At 36.2% G+C, this 20,591-nt stretch overlaps 1 protein-coding gene across 1 annotated transcript in view; it reads right to left on the reverse strand.

Annotated features, from left to right (window-relative positions):
- Window positions 1-4,209: 4,209 nt before the first annotated feature.
- The window catches only part of ITGAV (integrin subunit alpha V), a 91,160-nt gene continuing 74,778 nt past the window's right edge, over window positions 4,210-20,591 (reverse strand). Inside the window, exons 20-30 of the mRNA XM_047084652.1 lie at window positions 19,378-19,525; window positions 18,762-18,854; window positions 16,341-16,420; window positions 15,886-15,966; window positions 14,834-14,939; window positions 14,059-14,217; window positions 13,253-13,363; window positions 8,533-8,646; window positions 8,324-8,431; window positions 7,606-7,728; window positions 4,210-6,891 (exon numbers count right to left, since the gene is read on the reverse strand). Of these exons, the coding sequence (XP_046940608.1) occupies window positions 6,796-6,891; window positions 7,606-7,728; window positions 8,324-8,431; window positions 8,533-8,646; window positions 13,253-13,363; window positions 14,059-14,217; window positions 14,834-14,939; window positions 15,886-15,966; window positions 16,341-16,420; window positions 18,762-18,854; window positions 19,378-19,525 (1,219 nt within the window). The 3' untranslated portion in view covers window positions 4,210-6,795. The remainder of the gene's footprint in view (window positions 6,892-7,605; window positions 7,729-8,323; window positions 8,432-8,532; window positions 8,647-13,252; window positions 13,364-14,058; window positions 14,218-14,833; window positions 14,940-15,885; window positions 15,967-16,340; window positions 16,421-18,761; window positions 18,855-19,377; window positions 19,526-20,591) is intronic.

The following is a 20,591-nucleotide window of genomic DNA, read 5'->3' on the forward strand; positions in this document are numbered from 1 at the left end:
AGATGATTTAGATGACAAGATTCCGGACATTCAGGCTAATGAGATTAAGGAGGGACTTTGAGTTGCTGCTGTGCCAGTTTGGCTTTGGGTGACTTTGAGATGGGTTTAATGTATTTTGCATGTGAGACTGAAGTAAATCTTTGAGGGCCAGAGGTGGACTGTTGACGTAATGCAGCACTCCTCCCCCCACCCACAAAAGATGTCCGTGGCCTAATCCCTGGATGCTGTGGATATATTACCCTTCATGGCAGAAGGGCTTCACAGTAATTTAAAGCTAATTTATTGTCTAGGGCATGATAAAGGATTGATGCTCATCCAATGACCAAGATTGCATAGACCTATGAGAGGATACGGAGTGGGTAGGGTGAAGAACTAGATTTGGAAAATTAGAGGTGAGAAGAAGAGACCATCTCTCCCATGGTGTGCAAACCAGATTCACAGGTCTGTTATTGAACCACTGCTATACTGCATGCAGCTGCTTTACGGTTCTCTCGAGAGACTAGGACTGTCCAATGGGAATAAGGTGAAATTAGTTACTGCTATGTCATGTCTGTTACTAGGAGTCACTGAGTACCTGTAAGATGATTGAGAAAAGAGGTTCATTTTTTGCTAGTAATTTAATACCACTTGGTGGTGAAATGCTTGGCTTTGGTTCAGGGGTAAAGTCAAAATCAAAAAGTCAAAGCCAAAATTGGTATTACTACAAAGTAGGAAATTTGCATATTCTTTAATAAACTCTTCCCTTTCGTTCCCTCACTAAAGTACACTGAGAAGTTCAAACTCATTTACTTGTCTTCTAATTAGGTGATAATATCTCTGAATTTTGAAGGTGTTTGTGTCACTTTTAATCTCAAAAACAACTTTAACTGCACTGTTCAAAAATGAGAAAATTTATAAACCATCAACTTTTTATCTCTCATGGGAAATTTAACACGTATCCTACACAAGATCAAGAATAATTTCTATTACCCAGGTGGAGACCATAATTCTCCAAATTAAGTACTAATAATTACATACAGCATTTAGTACTTTTTATGAATAACTTTGTAGTAACTAATTAATATTCTAACTACAAAATTGGCTAAAAAGTAATCCCTAAAGATCCCATTTTGATACCCTAATTTCTGAGAACTGGAACAGAAGAACTTTGAAAGAAATTAGGGTTTTGTTTTTTTTTTTTTTTTTTAGTAACATGAAGGTAAATCACTAAGCTCAATTCCAAAATCTAAATGCTCCTTTTATTAAAACAACACCAATATATGTTTGTTACTTTTCAGGAAATAGGGCTGATAAGGGAAGTGAAGCAGGGTGCAAAAGGAAATCTAACCATATAACTCTCTAGGCAAGTCAGAACAGTTGAGAAAGTGAATAAAAATATTACTTGGAAAAGTATTGGTGTTGCACCAACTAGCATGCAGGCATCTCAGCCTATTCACTAGATAGTAACAAATCTGTTTATAAATGGTGACTAGTATCTAGGCATTGTGGCACAGCAGAAAGCATAGGGAACTAGGAGTCTGAATATATTAACTGTAGCCCCAATCCTGCCAGTAAAAATTTGGACATGAAATCAACTCTGGGCATCGTTAACAGTACGAAAGGGTGAGGTAAACCCACTCCAACTTGTGATTTTTAGCTGTTTGACCATGATGCACATAGATAGTGTTTTTTTGTGATTGTACTGTTTTGGGTTCATTGAGCTTCCAGACTGCAGGTTGCTACATTTCATCAAATTTGGCAACTTTTTGGTTTCAAGTTAGTCTACCCCATTTGCTCTCCTGACTCCTTTTCTTTTATGCCTAGATTGACTCATGGGTCAGGAAGGCTATTTATTTTGTAATCCCTCCTCCCACCCACTGTCCACCTGCAGTGCTTCAGTTTAGATGAATTCTATTCATCTCCAAATTCAAGGAGTCTTTCTTCTCTTTTGTCCACTTTTAATCCCCCTGATTAAAAAATCCCCCTGAAATTGATTTCAGATATTGCATTTTTTAGTCCTAAGATTTCCACTTGAATCTCTTGTTAATTTCCAAATCTATTTTGAAATGCCCATAAACTTTTACATTTTTCTAGAGTTTTTAACATATTTTTTATAGTTATTTAGTCATGTCTGCTAAACTGTTTGTGGGTCTCTTTCTACCGACCCATTTTTTTTTCCTTCAAACCATGGGTACATTTTCCTTTCTTCTCATTTACACACACATGTGACATTGCAGATAAGACATGGCAGTCTTTATAGGTTATCTTCCTCTCAAAGAAACTGCCTAAATGAGCAAATAACTCACAAGTGAGTCACCTCAAATTTGTGGAAGCTTGATTTTTATGCTTTGTTAGGGTCGGCCATTGGCTTTGCTCTTCCTCCTAGGGCCAATTAATCAATCTTGGGATGTAGTATTTATTCCTAAGGCATAGGAGTTTTCAATGGAAAGAATGGGTGTTTCAAAGCTCCTGTCACTGGGTAAGACATGAACTCCAATCTTGTTTCTCCTACAGCAGACAGAGCTAAAATAACTGTGCAGCTCTTTCAACCTTTTGTTTGCTGTTTCCTTTTGGGCTCCTTGGAGTTTCACTAGAGGAGGGTCAGAGTCAGGGTCGGAAAAGGATTTGAAGCATGGCTCCTTCTTTTCCTGGATTTCCCCCTGCACCTTTTAGCCATGATGGCAATACCATAATTGCAGGAAATGAGAGGGCCCTTTTCTGCTTGCATTCTACCCACACAACAGAAAGTAACTTCCAGGAAAAAGGTGGTTCCCCACTTTAAGAGTCAAATCCGTCAAATCCCCTTCACTTTCTGCCAGCATTTGGTAACTTCAGTGTTTTCAAAAAGTTTTTTTTTTCCTTTTTCCTTTGTTCATCGTTTACCATTGTTATCTGATAAAAGCCACCCTGCCATTATTGGAATTTGAAACCCATTTTAAATGTTCAATGTCTATGATTCTGTGATTTGTAATAGGTGTCTTTTAACATTCAGTTCCTTTTGCTCTTCTGTGTTACTTTTCTTCAAATAAATAGCACTCTTATAGAATTCAGACTTTTAGAGATGTACCTCTTTGACGTCATCTTTTTAGTGCATTATTACTGGCTTATGTGATTAAAAAACAAAACATCACAGAAGGAAAATATAAAGTCCATACACAAAAGTGGCACCATATGCTCAAGTTTATTGAACAGACACAAGTTACACATTGGAAACTAAGCAGAACACTGTACCAGTTTTCACTAACTCAAATCAAGTCAGCAAATGACAAATTTTAGAAGACGCTCATTTTATGTCTCACCCAATGTGGGTGATCATAAGAGAAGCTTAACAAAGAAAATTACATTCTATGTTATTAGATAGCAAGTTAATTTGATATACATAGCTTCCAAGTTACTTTGAGATATTTCAAAGAATTTCAAAACCAGTAGGGAATAGCTCATGCCCAGCTTGAAATAAAATGTAGCATGTACCTTTTAGGGGTAAATAACTTCATTTGTATATCCATAGCAGAATCACTCCTTCCTACTAATCAAAAAATTACTGAGTCTCTATTTAGATTAGGTTTACTAAATTAACAATGACTCTGAAATTATCTAGGTTTGGTTACATTGTTATATTGCACTTGAGATCAATAATTCAAAAATCCAGGACTTGGTACCTCTCCCAAGAAGTTCATTATCTATCAGAAATTACAATGAAATATACGCATATACGCATGCTACATGTCCACAGGTTCGCTGTTCAACCTAGCCTACCAACAAGTTAAAAGGGATACTCTCCAAAAACCAGAGTGTTAAGTTATTTCATTGGCCATTTTTGATCCTTTATTCAATTTCTGAATTTTGCATTTTTTAATTTACCAAACTACCCCATATACACACTACCTAAGAGCACTTACAAAGTGGCATTAAGATCGGCAATGGTCCTACACATGTATTCCAAGAATGACTTATTCTTCTCCAAGCTTGGTGTTACACTCTGCAACACAGAAATCTCTATCAACTTACAGATCGTTTGCTTTATAAAAAGCAGCTGAGGAATTACATACTGTACTTTTGCCACTTACATCTCTCTTAGGGTCATCATTAACCATCAAAAATCGTCCATAGTCCTCTTAAGGAAGCCATTATACTAAGTATAGTCTCTTTTCCTAACACTTTAATTTTCTCTTTATATGAAGTATTGATGAGAATTTACTATGAAGTAGTAGTTTCATAACACAGGTAAAATTGTGGCACTAATGTTTTAGTTGTTTTACACTTCAGAATTATTAAGAAATGTATCAGAATTATTACCATAATAATTCAGCACAAGAGAAAGGGAAAGGGGAAAAAAGGAAAGGGGAAAAGAAAAAAGGAAAGAATGTCCCCCACGCAAATGTTTCTCAAAGTATCAGTTCTAAAATAAATGCCTAAATAAGAAATCAACAACAGTATCAGTATTTCTCACCAATATGAAATGCTTTAAATATCCTCTACCTCACTCATGTTTTTAAAAACTGATCGGATTATAAAAAATTTACACTCAAGATGGAAATCACAAACATAGCAGTATTTAAAATGTTTGCAAATTAAAACGGCTTTCATAGAACTATTGTTTGACACTTTAACCAAATACATTCACATGCTGCTTTAGGGTAAAAAGAATCCCAACATTTTCCCAAACATTTTCCTCGAAGAGTAAGCTTCCCAATTATACTTCTACCATGTTTGTAAAGATATACATTTTCATTTTTTAAAATACTATTGCTTAAAACTACAATTCATAAAGGGAATTTAAAACATCACACTTCCAACAACATCCTTCAAGCTCCCATACAAGATTATACCTTGAGAAAGAGGCCATAAAAGGAACAGAATGTGCAAAAGTAAACAGTAACATTTTTTTTTTTAAGAGTGAATTTCTATCCAACATATACTTTCAGGGATGACTATTATAAGGTGGGAAAACAGGTAAAGTGAAAGTTGTCACAGACCAACTTAGTGACTGGTGGCAGACCCTAGGATAAAAATATTTTTTTTCTTAAAAAACTTTAGACTTACTGGCAATAAAAATACTTACTGAATATGACTATGACCTTTTAAGCTACTAATGAAATCTATACTACAAAACCTATTAATTTTGAAATTCATTAAAGCTAAATACAGGGTCTTGTCATGTTCTAACATATATAACTCACGTACCTCTGTTTTATGAATATATTCTGGCTTAGCCACTTGTGTAGGGAATTGAACACAAGATAGGGCAAAGTAAACCTCAATTATATTTAAAGCATAGAAAAATATTCAATTATTTAAGGGAAATATTTATTATTGCCTAATGAAGACAGCAGTTAAAAACTTATTAAACTCACAATTTCTAAAGCACAACATGATGTAATTGCACAAAATAGGTAAAATTAAGAGTCATTCCCAGACCTTGAGGAACTGTGAATAAATCACATATTCCTCTAGAAGAAATCATCACCCTAGAGGCATATAAAACTATAACATGCCACCTGTGCAGCTTTTATATAAAAATTCCTAGAAAAGTAATTTATGTTAATAAAACTACAAAAGTTTTAAAAGGCTCCCAATAATTTGAATTGCTTATAAAAGTAACTTTTAGAAGTCATTTCGATAGCGGAGACTGCTTTTACCCGTGATACCTTGCTTACATAAGGTAGTATCCACAGGAGTAGAATCATGCTGTTGCTAAAAGCGAACTAGTAAACTACTTTAAGAATTTCAACTCCAAGCATTTCTCACGGGGTTGGGAGTTTAGATGCAGGTTCCTGCAAACTGTAAAAATCTCTCATTAATCTCAACCTATTCTTAGCAACAGTTTGGGAAATATAAGGAAAAATACATATACAGGAAGAAAATAAATTAATCCCAACTAAAAATTCTTGCTCTAAAAGCGTACCATTAATAAGTAACTCTACCAGAGAACTACAAACAGAATCTTATAATTTAAATGCTTTCTTTTGTTGTTGCATTGTAAATATCCAGGCATATACATTGGAACACATGTACTTTGGAAAGGATTCCCAACTGCATATGGCTTTAAGCATCATTAGATCAGGGACAATTAAACTATTACACAAAAGAGGCATTTTTGATTATAAACTTTTTAGTATAGATTGGCTTAAAGGATCTGAAATAGAACCTAAACTTCAACAAATTCAAATGTACTGAAATGGACTGTGGAATAAAACAAAAATAAAAATGTAATAGCATCTACCCAACTGTCATATTAAAATACTATACTTTTGCTATTCCAGGAAAGAATTTTGATGGATCTGCTTTTTTTTTATTAAAGTTTATCATGTAGGTTTAATATTTTAAAATCCAAGTTCATGCAGTTATAAAGTTAGAAGCTTAAAAACTCAACTGTAGTGTAATGTATATTAACATTAAGTTCCTGCACAAAAGATGTGGATCCGAAGGTCCAAATATGGATTGCTTTGAAACAACAAAAACAACAACAAACAAAACCCAACATACAAAATCAGAAACAGTAATTGTAGGAGGTACTATTTTGTATAAAGTGGTAACTCAGGCACTACCTGTCTTATGTACACAGAAGAACTATCACTTGAAATTTTATTATTTAAATACCTAAAAAACACAAGTCAGTGGATGTGCATTAAATGTATGTCTGAACTTAATTATTAGAAAAAGGTTGACAAATATTGCTCTTGTTTTGTGCTTAATACCAACAGGCACCATCAGCAGTACAGTCTTGGAATTTTATTCCTTGTGAAGGAAACTGAAACCTATGATGAAGGTGGTAATTCTCATGGGTCAGGATGTAGCATAACTTAAAAATCACTGTTAAGTTTCTGAGTTTCCTTCACCATTTTCATGAGGTTGAAGCTGTTCCCTTTCTTGCTCTTCCTGAGGTGGCCGGACACGTTTAAAAAAGCCCATCTGTCAGTTGAGGAAAAACTAACATTACTGCCACATCAGTGAAGAATATTACAAGTATTCTGAGTGACTATATTATCACCAAGAAAACTTAAATGGCACGTCGTACAACTTCCTTAAGATATGCGGTGCTCCTCTCAACAATAGCCAAATTATGGAAAGAGCCTAAATATCCATCAACTGATGAATGGATAAAGAAACTGTGGTTTATATACACAATGGAGTACTACATGGCAATGAGAAAGAACGAAATATGGCCCTTTGTAGCAACGTGGATGGAACTGGAGAGTGTGATGCTAAGTGAAATAAGCCATACAGAGAAAGACAGATACCATATGGTTTCACTCTTATGCGGATCCTGAGAAACTTAACAGAAACCCATGGGGGAGGGGAAGGGAAAAAAAAAAAGAGGTTAGAGTGGGAGAGAGCCAAAGCATAAGAGACTGTTAAAAACTGAGAACAAACTGAGGGTTGATGGGGGGTGGGAGGGAGGGGAGGGTGGGTGATGGGTATTGAGGAGGGCACCTTTTGGGATGAGCACTGGGTGTTGTATGGAAACAAATTTGACAATAAATTTCATATATTGAAAAAAAAAAAGACATGCGGTGCTCCTTATGTATCATTAAAGTTCCTTCTCTATTCTTCCTTCTTTCCCTTCTCCCTTGCCCTTTTCTTCTGCTTCTCCCCGCTCCTGCTCTTCCTAAGTCCATTACTTACCCTGTACATTACAAACACCAAAACAGCCAGCAACAGCAATCCTGCTAACACTGCTAAAATGATCACCCACACAGGCACGGGCATGGGTGCGGGCTGAATGCCCCACGTGACGTTAGTGGTAACCTGGTGGGGGCAAAAAGGTTTTGAGTTTTAAAAATAATTCACCGAATCATTGAACAAATGTCTAAATGCCTGCTACATTTTGTTTTAATGATACTCACATTATTTTCTTTTGTTGTATATGATAATTTGTGATTGATTACACATTTGGTATCAATAGCATGCACATACACACATAAAATTCCCAACAACAGGTTAACTTCAGAAGTGATAAAGTGATTTTTAAATAGTTAAATCCATCTTTGATACATTAGTCCCATTTTTAATCCTTAAAGATCTTTATAATCTTTAGCCTTCACCTATTATAGTTAATTTCCGACTTTCTAACTTTGTGGGGAAAAATTCCCCAAATTTCCACCCATGAGATTTGTATAAGCTAAGAATCTCTTACACAGGACAAGATGCTAAAGTAAAAGGTCGACCTTTAATATTCTGGGGTGAGGGAGTAAAATAATATTTAACTAGGTTATAGACCTATCAACCAACTTTTAAGTCACCAAAACAGTGAAGGTGCCAATATTTAAAATAAAATAAAAAATATCTATGGCATTGGACTGGGTGCACTCACTTATTGCATTTCCCCAAATCGATGACTTACTAATGTGGAGTTGAAGATATCCTCAATTGGAAGGTTCTTATAAGGAAACTCAATGACATTAAAAGAAGCAGATGACTTCAGAGAGTATGAATGATTCTGGTTTTCTTTCTGTATGGAAATAACAATGAAATGATTTCCTAGACGGGAGGCCTTTTTCATGTCTTTGAGAAAATGGATAAGCTGGCTGAATGCTGCATCTGTCCACTTACATTCATAAAGGTCTCAGTCCACAGCAGGGACTTTACATACAGGATTGCACTCTTTCCTCTGTCTAGTCGTCCAACCTGGCAGACAATCTTCAAGCACTCAGCAATTCCACAGCCCTGCCAAAACAAATTCTTTACTTATAAAAAAATTGTCTATCATTTCTTCAGCATATGAAAATTGGACATTTTAGTTGTTTTATGTGAAAGCCAAAGAGATGATCCAGATTCTTTTGCATTATAAGAAAAATGTTTAAAATGCATAGGCTAATAGTGGAGTCTATGAATGCTTTTGCCAAAAGGGGTTGGTTTACAGGATGCCTGGGTGGCTTAGTCAGTTAAGCGACCAACTCTTGATTTCAGCTCAGGTCATGATCTCATGGTTTGTGAGTCTGAGCCCTGCATCGGTTTCTGCGCTGACAGCATGGAGCCTGCTTGGGATTCTCCCTCTCCCTCTCTGTCTGTTCCTCCCCTGCTCCTTCTTGCTCTCTCTCTCCTTCTCAAAAATAAATAATAAACAAACAAACACAAACAAACAAACAAATACAGGGGTTGGTTTTAATGCGATGTGGTATAAAAGGATAAGACCTACAGTATTAAAATATATATATTTTTATGGCTAGTATTCAACATCCTTTAGGTAAACCCAGAGCATGATCATTTTAGTAAGACATGAAAATCAGATTAACAATACACCTGTAGAAAAGAAAAAGAAACGGAATGAATCTTGAGCAGCCCTTCCACGTTTCTGCTACATTCAGTGTTTTTATCAGTAACTTGAAGGCAGGCAGTCAAAGATAGCAAATATTCACCACCTTCCATGTGCTGGTCAAATTGCATTAGACATGTCACACTCATAGTCACAACGCTACCCAGCAAGTGAACTTGCAGTCTATGACAAGGAATAGCTTCTTTGACCTGAGGAAGGGCATCCGTGAAAAGCCTGTAACTCACATCACACTTAATGGGGAAAGAACAAATGCTTTCCCCTGAAGGTGACAAATAAGACAACAATGCCCACTCATTGACACTTTTATGAAAGTTGTTCAGAAGGTTCTAGCCAGTATAATTAAGCAAGAAAACAATCAAGTAAAAGGCATCCAAATTGGAAAAAAAGAAGTAAACCTCTCTTTTTTCAAGATGACAGGATCTTGTATACAGAAAACACTAAAGAATTGACAATAAAACGATTATAGCTAATAAACAAGTACAGAAAAAGAACAGAATACAAGATTGACAAACAATTAAGTTGCATTTCTATATACCGGTAATGAAAAATCTTAAAATGAAATGAAGAAAACAATTTTATTCAAAAGACCACCCCAAAAGAATAAAATACACAAAAGTAATTTAACCAGGAAAGTGCAACACTTAAACACTTACAAGTACAAAGTATTTTTGAAAGAAATTAAACACTTAACTAAATGGAAAGATATCTCATGTCCAAGAACTGAGAGACTTAATATTATTAACATGGCAATACTCCTATATTGATACAGATCCAATAAAATTGCTATCAAAATTCCAACTACCTTTTCTGTAGAAATGATCAAACTGATCTTAAAATTTATATGGAATTATAGAGGACCCTACATAGCTAAAACAATCTTGAAAAAGAAGAAAATGTTGGAGGGCTCACACTTTCCAATTTCAAAACTTACTGAAGAGCTATAATAAACAATTTGGTACCGGCATAATAATATGTATACAGACCAATATTAAGAGTCGAGAGTATAAAATTTAGAAAACCAAAAAACTTAGGTGTAAATTTTCAGGATGTCAGGTTTGGCAATGGTTTCTTGACTGTGACAGCAAAAGCACAGGTAATAAAAGAAGAAAGACTTGACAAATCTGACCTTCTTCAAATTTGAATACTTTCACATCACAGGGATACTATCAAGAAAGTGAAAAGACAACTAACAGAACGAGAAAATATGTGCAATAACAGCTCTGAAAAGGGAAGTATCCTGAATGTATAACGAACTCTTCATGACCTAACAACAAAGGCAAACAACCCAATTTAAAAATGGGCAAAGGATTTGAATAGATATCTCTCGAAAGAAGATATACAACAGAAAAGATGCTTGACATCATTAGTGATTATTGGGAAGTACAAATAAAACCACGATGAGATACCTTAACATTGACAAGGATGATCATAAATTAAAAAAAAAAAAAATTAAGGCAATAGTAAGTGATGGCAAACGTGGAGAAGTTGAAAAATTCATATGTTGCTGGTTGGGAATGTAAAATGGCACAACCACTTTGGAAAAGTTTGGTAGTTTCTGAAAAGTTAAACAGAGTCCCCATATGACCCAGTAATGGCATCTCTAGATTTACTCCCACGAGAACTAAAAATATATGTTCACACAAAAATGTGTACAAGAATGTGCACAATGGCACTATTCAAAATAAACAAAAGGTAGAAATAATCTAAATGTTCATCAACTAATGAGGAAACAAACAAAATGCCATATACCCATAGAACGGAGTATTATTCAGGCATAAAAAATGACTGAAGTATTACTGCATGCCGTACCATGGCGAAACTTAAAAACATTATGCTGAGTCAAAGAAGCCAGACACCAAGGCCACATATTTTATGACTGTCCAGAACAGACAAATCTTTAGACACAGAAAGCAGATTAGTGGTTTCCAGAGACTGATAGCAGGGAAGAATACGTAGTGACTGTATAATGGGTACAGTATTTCTTTCTGAAAGTGATGAAAATGTTCTGGAATTAGATAATGGTGGTGGTTGCACAATGTTGTGAGTATACCAAAAATCACTCTGTTGCATACTTTAAAATGGTTAAAATGGTGACTTTTATGGAAGTTTTATCATAAAGTTTTTTAATGTCATTCTGTAGGAGGATAGAGCACACAGGATCAAAAGTAGGGTGGGGGTTAAAAGTAATTTCTATTTCCAATGGGTTGGTCAGGGAAGTCCTGTCATAATCTGACATTTAAAGACATAGAAGGAGATGGGGAAATAAGCCACAGGGAAATCTGGACAAGGAGCATTCCAGGAAGATGGGAGAACAATTTTCAAAGCTTGGATGTAGAAACATACTTGGGGATGTCTATTCAATGAAAAGCAAGGTAGCAAAAACAGGAGGTAGAGAATAAGGAGAGGAAATACAAATAGCAAGGTAGAAGGGCCTACATTTTGTTGGGCCTAAAGGCTTTGCATGCTCAGGCTTCCTCTCTGACTTAGCTGGGAAGGCACCGGAGTAACATGACCTGATCTCCATTTAAAAGGATCACTATGGCTCCTGTGTGGCTAACTGTAGTGGTGGAAAAGGCAGAAATATGGAGTCCAGCTAGAGGTTTGGCAACAGTCCACGTGAGACACAAAGGTGGCCTGCGTGAGGCTGTGGCAGAGGTAAAGTTGCTGAGAAGGGACCAAATTCAGGGTCTTTTGAAAATAGATACTGAAAGAATTTGCTGATACCCAGGATGTGAGGTTTGAGAGAAAAAGAGGAGTCAAGGTGTCCAGGTTTGGGACAAAGAAGGGAGTTGATACGTCTTTTGAAAATAGATACTGAAAGAATTTGCTGATACCCAGGATGTGAAGTTTGAGAGAAAAAGAGGAGTCAAGGTGTCCAGGTTTGGGACAAAGAAGGGAGTTGATATTTACTAAAATGTGGAACACTGTAGAAAGAGTAGAGTTGGGAAAACATTCTTAGAATTAAGTTTAAGATTCTTACTAAATATTTAAGAGAAATTCCAGTAGGCAGTTGGATAATGGAGCTTGGAGTTCAATGCATAGGATCAGCTTCGAAATGTAAATCAAAGTCATCCAGAGATAGTATTTATAGCCACGAGAGTGAATAACATCTCTCGTATAGCACTATCTGATTCGAACTTCCTACAATGATAGAAATGAGCAGTAATGGACATATCTCTACTTCCCAAAGTAGAGTAAAATGTGGCTGATGTCTACAATATTAGACAGCACAGATCTAATCAATGAATACATGCAGAGCAGGCAAGAAATTTGAGGTGTGAGCCCTGGAATACTCTACAGACGTAAAGGTCTGGAAACAGAGATTAGGAAGTAGCCAGTTGATGTAAGTGAAGTAGTAAGAGAGTAGAGTCCTAGAAGAGAATGAGGAGTGTTTCACAAAGGAGGAAGTGATAAATTATGCCAAAAGCCACTGAACAGTTGAGGCGAATGAGAACTAAGAAGAACTACGGAATTTGCTGATGTAAAAGTAACTGGTGTTCGCTAAATGAACATAAACACTATACCAGGTTCTCTGCTAGTGGATGGTTTGAAGATCTGTTAAACTTCAAAAATTTAAATGATTAGCCTTTATAACCTTATAGTCATTACACTGGCTGACTCAACAAAAGTTAATCATAGCGCTAATTATTCTTGTAATATATTTTTATTGATGCCTCCTGGGTTCTTCTTCCAATATTGCATGAAAGCCTCCGAGATCAGGATGAGGTCAAGAAGGAGGTCAGTTAAAGGAGTAAGCCAGAAAAATAAGCTGGAACATGAAATATTTTTATTAGCAATTTATAAAGATAGATCATTTGAAGAAACTCTGGTGTTAATTTGAATAGGAACATGGAAAGTAAGAGGAGTGAATAGTATAAAAATATATGTAGTTCTTCCAAGCACAGCTGTTGTTATTTTTGAAATGTTCTTTGGCATCAGTTCTATAATCACATATTTTTAAATGTTTAAAGTGCTTGTTGTTGAAATGGCGCTTACCAAAGTGTGAACATCTCCTTCACTGAGGGTGAGATCCCGCTTAGTGATGAGATGGTTCCGGTCACCTTGCCCAGCAATTGTGTCATTCTTTTCAGTTTGTGAACTTGAGATCTAGGGTTACAGAGAAACTGGTGGTACATAATAGTGGAAAACATTCTGCACTGACATTTTGGCATAAACTGCTACATGTGATTAAAACATGATGACTGAAAATGTGGCATGACAAATTCACCACTTAATATATGGTGGAAAGTAAGCACAAAGAATAAAAATCAGAGATTCCCTAATATGTGGGAAAACGTTATCTCCACCGAGCAGTGATTTTCTCCCTTGCACAGCTAGAGGGGAAACTGATAAGACACATGGAAACAGCCTGAAATGTCACGGTACATATCTGTGATAAGTGTCAATCATGAGTATATATTTTTTTGTTCTGTTTTCTAGTTAAGAAAAGAGCCACGTTAAGTAAAATGTTAGATCTTTCTCCAAAGACAAAAATTTCAACAACAAAACACCCCTGACACAATATTGTATGTGGATAAACCACAGTGCAATGGAACCACAGTCAAATTAGGTCACTACATAAATAGATGACTCATTAGGACTTCACAGAGGAATGAATCAATCCTTTCTCATTATACAAATAAACAATTTAATCCTTAGTATACTGGTTATGAAGTAAATTATTTCTGTAGAGTAGGTGTGTGTATTAAAATGGTTGTTTTATTTCATGCATTTCTTTCACAGATTTAGAAAGGAAAGCTTTAAATATCATCATAATAAAGAGTTGCTATTAAGCACATTACCTTAATTCTCAAAGGGTTGATCTCCATATCTGAAGTACAGTTCATAGGTCCATCAATATCATATTGAAGGATGTATAACAGAGTGTTATTGTTATATTTGTAAGGCCACTGAAGATTTAGCATTGCCTTGCTGAATGAACTTGGACCATTGTTTCTCAGCTAATGGGGAAAAGAAAATGTAAATACTTTGAGCAAAAATCAATTCCATAATCCCCCTCCTACATCAACCTTAGGAATCATTAGTGATAGGATTTGAATAACGGCAGAGTTTCCAGTTATTCTGACGTTACAACATGATCATTAAGAGGCAAAGGAGATCAAACTCAACATTTATCTCTAGTGTAGTGCAGTATGTGTCAGAATGAAAATATAAACAAAAGAGGAACGTATGGAAAAGTTTTTGATGAAAGATGGCACAGAAAATCTTGATGATCTGCTACAGGCACTTTCAATTTTTAGGTAGAGCTGCAAACCGTCCATATGCAAATACTCAGCAATGACCTAACGGCTGTTATTCAAGTAGAACTAATTGGTTTTGGACAACAATTTGTATGAAGTGCATTCTTTTACCACTTGAAGCTACTTGTCTTAAAAAGAGGAACTTCTGAATAGGGAAAAAATTCAAATAAATCTCTGGTACATCCTTAAACTATGCAGAGTTTACATAAACACTAAACAAACTTGTTTTGTTTTGTTTTGTTTTAACAAGTAGCCTATCTGTTCTTCTCTTTAAAGGCTCTCCACCAGGTATCAGTTAAAGTCAACAACCGCAAACCTCATAGATGTGCTGAACAACTGGCCCAACATCTTCTTCAGTCTCCGGGTTCTCCTTATGCTCCCAGTTTGGAATTGGAAGAAAGATATGATCGGGACTTGAAACTCTAAACAATGACCAAAGAAAACCTACCATGAATACCAAAATGATATGGTCAGTTCATTTTCAAAAGTACCCTGTATCCACATGAATAAAATCAGAATTAACAAAATATATATATATTTAAAAGGATGGGGCGCCTGGGTGGCACAGTCGGTTAAGCGTCACGATCTCGCGGTCCGTGAGTTCGAGCCCCGCGTCAGGCTCTGGGCTGATGGCTCGGAGCCTGGAGCCTGTTTCCGATTCTGTGTCTCCCTCTCTCTCTGTCCCTCCCCCGTTCATGCTCTGTCTCTCTCTGTCCCAAAAATAAATAAAAAACGTTGAAAAAAAAATAAAAAAAATAAATAAATAAAAGGAAGAAAAAGCTATATGTATGTGAACACGCACATCCACCTACACATAAACTTCTCTGTATTGAATCTAATTGTAACGGGTGTATTGATAAGTCAATCTGCATGAAAGTTCAATACACTTATTTTGTGCCTGCTGTTGCCATGTCTGATTTATTTCCAGAGGGTTATCAAGTAAATATTTGGAGCTTTGGAATAATATAGCTAGGTCCTTCTTTCTACAGAAGCTCCAGCTCTAGTAAAAGTATCATGAAATATGAGTGCTACTCCCCAAAAGAAGTTACTGGGCCTACTAGTTGCTTTTTAAAAGTAACTGCATTTTAAAGCAGTTTAGGGGCACCTGGGTGGCTAAGTCGCTTAAGTGTCTGACTTCAGCTCAGGTCATGATCCCACAGTTTGGGGGTTTGAGCCCCGCATAGGGCTCTGTGCTGAGAGCTCAGAACCGGGAGCCTTCTTCAGATTCTGTGTCTCTCACTCTCTCTGCCCCTCCCCGGCTGTGCTCTGTCTCTGTCTCTCTCTCAAAAAATAAATAAACATAAAAAGAAATTTAAGGCAGTTTAAATCTCATAAGAATGTGACACTCAACTTGGTAATCATACTGACCCTCTTATCTCAACAGCAGCTAAGACAGCGAGGTCAACCTTGTAAGATACAACTGGGCTTACTTTGTCAAAGAGATTGGAGCTGAAAAAGAAAAAATATAGATATATTTAGGCCTGAACTGAGCATAATTTTTATCTAAGACGTACAGGGGAAAATGCAGTGAAACTAAAAATGAACAAATTAAAAGAAAGAAAAAAACGTACAAAAATAATTTTCATTAGCATTTAATTCCAAAAAGATGATCAAATTTTACTTCTTTTACTTTTGTTTCACAAGCTCAAAACTAACAAAATTATTCTTGTTATAGGAATATTTATTTAAAAAATGGTATAGTCAAGTACTGGAATTTTAGCCAGTTTTATTCCATAACATTTAGAATATCTTACATAATATATTTATGACAAAGAATATTTCCTCAATAGTTAATATGAACTGAAAACAAGTTGTTTTCATACCTTTGGATTTGTAAATCAAATTTCACAGAAGTATCCATCTCTGATTGCTGGTGTACATTGAAACGAAGACCAGCTAGGAGCTGGAGGGGGAGGAAGGGATAGTAATGTTAATCAAAACAATGTCTCATCAGTGAAATTTAAATTCCAACGTCCAAATCAACGAGTTTTTCTAAAATACGGTTTTTCTGAGCTTATAATAAAACTGAAAGTACTCTAACAAAGATAATTAAATCTGATCTTCTATTAAATCTTTTATTTCATATACATGGGCCAATCCACAAAGGAGCCTATTAAACAATTATTAACATAATTCTATCTCCTCATAATACCTGATAGTAACTTCATAAAAATGCCAAAGTAAATATCTGTTGATTCAATGAAAATACACTGATTTGGTGACAGGAAGTTAACAACTGAACTTGTAATGGATCAGGAAGCAAGAAGTGAATGGGTTTTAAAGAGCAAGAAAACCTGGCCACCAAAGGCATGAGGGGCAGGGCCGGACCCAGAATTTCCCCACCTCTCTCACAACTCCATTGCAACCATTATCCTAAGTTTCGCAGGGGGGAAGCTGTTACCTTAAAGAAAACAACGGAGCTAATAAGGTAAGAGAAAGCAGACTTCTTAGGGAATCATTTATCATACATAAAAACAAGACTGGGGACTTCCATCAAGCTGCCTTTCACTTTACAAAGCCTGACGCTGGCCACCTGAAATAACCTGAACTTATCCACACTGGATGAGCTGTGAGTGAGAAGGCCAGAGAGCATGAGAACATAGAAAAATAAACACAGAAAGCACAGAAATAAACATAGAAAAATAAGCAAAGAAAAATAAAAAGCATTTCACTTGTTAAAACATCATTATATACATGTGGAAAAATGCAACTCAGTGTACTTTGTTCAAGGCGTCTTCCCTAAGAGACCATATATTTAGAAATAATAATGACTTAATGTTAAATATTCTTAAAGAAATGTGGAACTTTTATTGAAATATATTTGACATATAACATTGTGTAAATGTAAGGTGTACAACATGTTGACTTGATACATTTATAAACTGTAATATGATTGCCACTGTAGCTATAGTTAGCATCTCTCCATGTCCCATAATTCCCATTCCTATTTTATGGTTATAAGGATCTAGTCTCTTAGCAAGGTTGATGATTATAATACAATATTGGGTTTTTTGGTTTTTTTTTTTTAATGTTTATTTATTTTTGAGAAAGAGAGTGAGTGCACGAGTTGGGGAGGGACAGAGAGAGGGAGATAGAGGACTGGAAGCAAGCTCTGCACTGACAGCAGAGAGCCCCATGCGGGGCTCGAACTCATGAACCTGCAAGATCAAGACCTGAGCCAAAGTTGGACACTTAACTGACTGAGCCACCCAGCATTGTTTATACAATATTGTTTATATTCGCTATGCTGTGCATTAGATCTCTAAGACTTATTTACCACTAGTTGCACGTCTGTACCCTTAAACAACATCTCTCCTGTTAGATGTTGTTTAAGGATAAATGTGGAATATGTAGCCCCATATTATCAGAGATCTCAAATTACCAAAGTCTTCGTGCTATTAAAGTAAATCCTATTGAAAAAGTAACATGAAATACACTCCCATTTTCCTTTGATACTAAGAATTCTACAAGACACATTTTTGTTTACTTTTTAGAGCATTTGGGAAGCGACCCATTGAGCACGTCTTTTCAAGCTCCTGGGCTCCCTTCTCTACCACTTCAAGGGGAGCCTGATCCAACACTAAGGGCCTCTTTGATTCTATTCAGTTCAAAGATATAGGCTTCCAAATTCATGAGATAATTCTATCTCACGTAATAATGACAGTCTTACTATTTGTCAGAGTAGGTCTAAAGATTCATTAGGTTATGGGGGCGCCTGAGTGGCTCAGTCGGTTAAGCATCCGACTTCAGCTCAAGTCATGATCTGACAGTTCATGAGTTTGAGCCCCGCATCGGGCTCTGGGCTGACAGCTCAGAGCCTGGAGCCTGCTTCAGATTTTGTCTTCAGATTTTGTCCCTCTGTCTGCCCCTCCGTTGCTTGCACTCTGTCTCTCGCATTGTCTCAAAAATAAATAAACATTAAAAAAAAAAATTAAAGATCCGTTAGGTTAAAATACCAGAGTTACAATTTGAGTCCTTAGTTATTAACCCATGTTCTCATCCATTTAGCAAACTGGAGGCACTGTAAACACGGCTTACTGACTACAGTGTAGCAGCACAATCCATTATTTCATTATCTTACTCAAAACCCGACAAAACTCTGCTAATCATTACATTCTAAATCAAAACCAATTTAAAGATATTATTCTGAAATATTTATTAAAAATTTACTATGAACAAACCCATAGAAAATTTTGCTATTTTCTTTAAAGGAAAATAAAATCCATTTAGCTAAATCATCTTACTTGAGTTCCAGCCTTCATTGGGTTTCCAAGGTCACATACCACCTGGCGGGTTTGGTTTTCTGTTTTAAATGCACAGGAAAGTCTAGCTAAGGCCTTTGATAGGTCAAAGGAAAAAAAAAGAAAAAGATTGGAAAGATTATAAATTGATGACCAAAACAAACAACAAAAAAAGCAGAAGCCATAGACTATGAAGTTCCTAGATGACATCATACAATTGGATAGTTAAGTTTCTTGTTTCAAAAATATATCCATTTGAGCAAATGGGGGGTGGGTATTGTGTACAATTGCCACAGATGAATGTAAAGATGTTTCTGAAGGATCCCTAGAGGATTTAGATACATAACCTTATTATCCCTAACAAATTATTTGATGAACAGTCTTAGACACTTTATCTATCTGACCTTGTTTCAGGCATTTCGCTAGCAATTCTAAAAATGTCCTATCAGTGCAAAGTATTGGGCTTGAAAGGAATTATGTAAGACAGGCACTCTATTGCCTAGCAATGTAGCCTTAAGTAGAATGGCTAAGCTCGTACTACACTAAATAGGGGAGTAACTTATTAATGTTAATGAGACCTATGAGTGCATTTCGATTTTTAAAGAGGCAGTTTGCTTACTTCACTATTACGGACAACCCCGATGAAATCAGCCTGGGGTGGGATGGAAACGATGAGCTCAGCTTCATAGGCACCTTCTCCTTGATTCTGAGCCTTAACAATCAATGTCAGAGGATTGTCGTCTCCAATATAGATCTTCTTTTGATCACTACAAGTTAATACAAATATAGACAATGAAAAAAGACTGCACGGGAAGAATATGATTGTTCCAAGAAACAAGAGAAACACAAGACAGCACTGACATGTTCAACAGTGTCTCAAGATATTTTAAGACTCTTTCACAACTCAATAGGAAACTGGAAATAGCACATTGGGTGCAAATCCAATGCTTCTCTCAGTAAAAGAAAGCATTAATGTCACTAGCATCTTGCTACCAGTCATATCTATTACTGAGGTAACTTTGTTTCTCTTTGTATTATTTTTTAATTCCCTGATTTTTTTTTTTTCCTTAAAAGCTGAATAAGGGCCACTTGGATGGCTCAGTCAGCTAAGCATCCAATTCTTGATCTCCACCCAGGTCATGATCTCACGGTTCATGAGGTTGAACCCTGTGTTGGGCCTGAGCTGACAGCACAAAGCCTGTCTGGGATTCTCTTCCTCTCTCTCTGCCCCTCCTCAGCTCACTCACACACACGCTCTCAAAATAAATAAACTTTATAAATAAATAAATAAATAAATAAATAAATAAATAAAGCCGAATTAATCACTGTCATGATTCTCACAATATTCTTTAAAATTTTGGGGCGCCTGGGTGGCTCAGTCGGTTAAACGTCCGACTTCGGCTCAGGTCGTGATCTCGCGGTCCATGAGTTCGAGCCCCGCATCGGGCTCTGTGCTGACAGCTCAGAGCCTGGAGCCTGTTTCAGATTCTGTGTCTCCCTCTCTCTGACCCTCCCCCGTTCATGCTCTGTCTCTCTCTGTCTCAAAAATAAATAAACATTAAAAAAAAATAAAATTTATATATCATTGGGGTGCCTGGGTGGTTCATTCAGTTGGCCATCTGACTTCTGCTCAGGTCATGATCTCATAGCTTATGGGTTTGAGCCCCGCATCAGGCTCTGTGCTGACAGCTCAGGGCCTGGAGCTGCTTCAGATTACGTGTCTCCCTCTCTCTCTGCCCCTCTCCCACTTGCACTCTGTCTCTCTCAAAAATAAACATTAAAAAATTAAAATATAATAATAAAAAAATAAAATTTATATATCATTTAAAATAC

The sequence above is a fragment of the Lynx rufus genome, unplaced genomic scaffold, assembly GCF_022079265.1.
Source record: "Lynx rufus isolate CCGP_SWC_20201006 ecotype Redwood Valley unplaced genomic scaffold, mLynRuf1.p SCAF_2, whole genome shotgun sequence".
Classification (NCBI taxonomy): domain Eukaryota; kingdom Metazoa; phylum Chordata; class Mammalia; order Carnivora; family Felidae; genus Lynx; species Lynx rufus.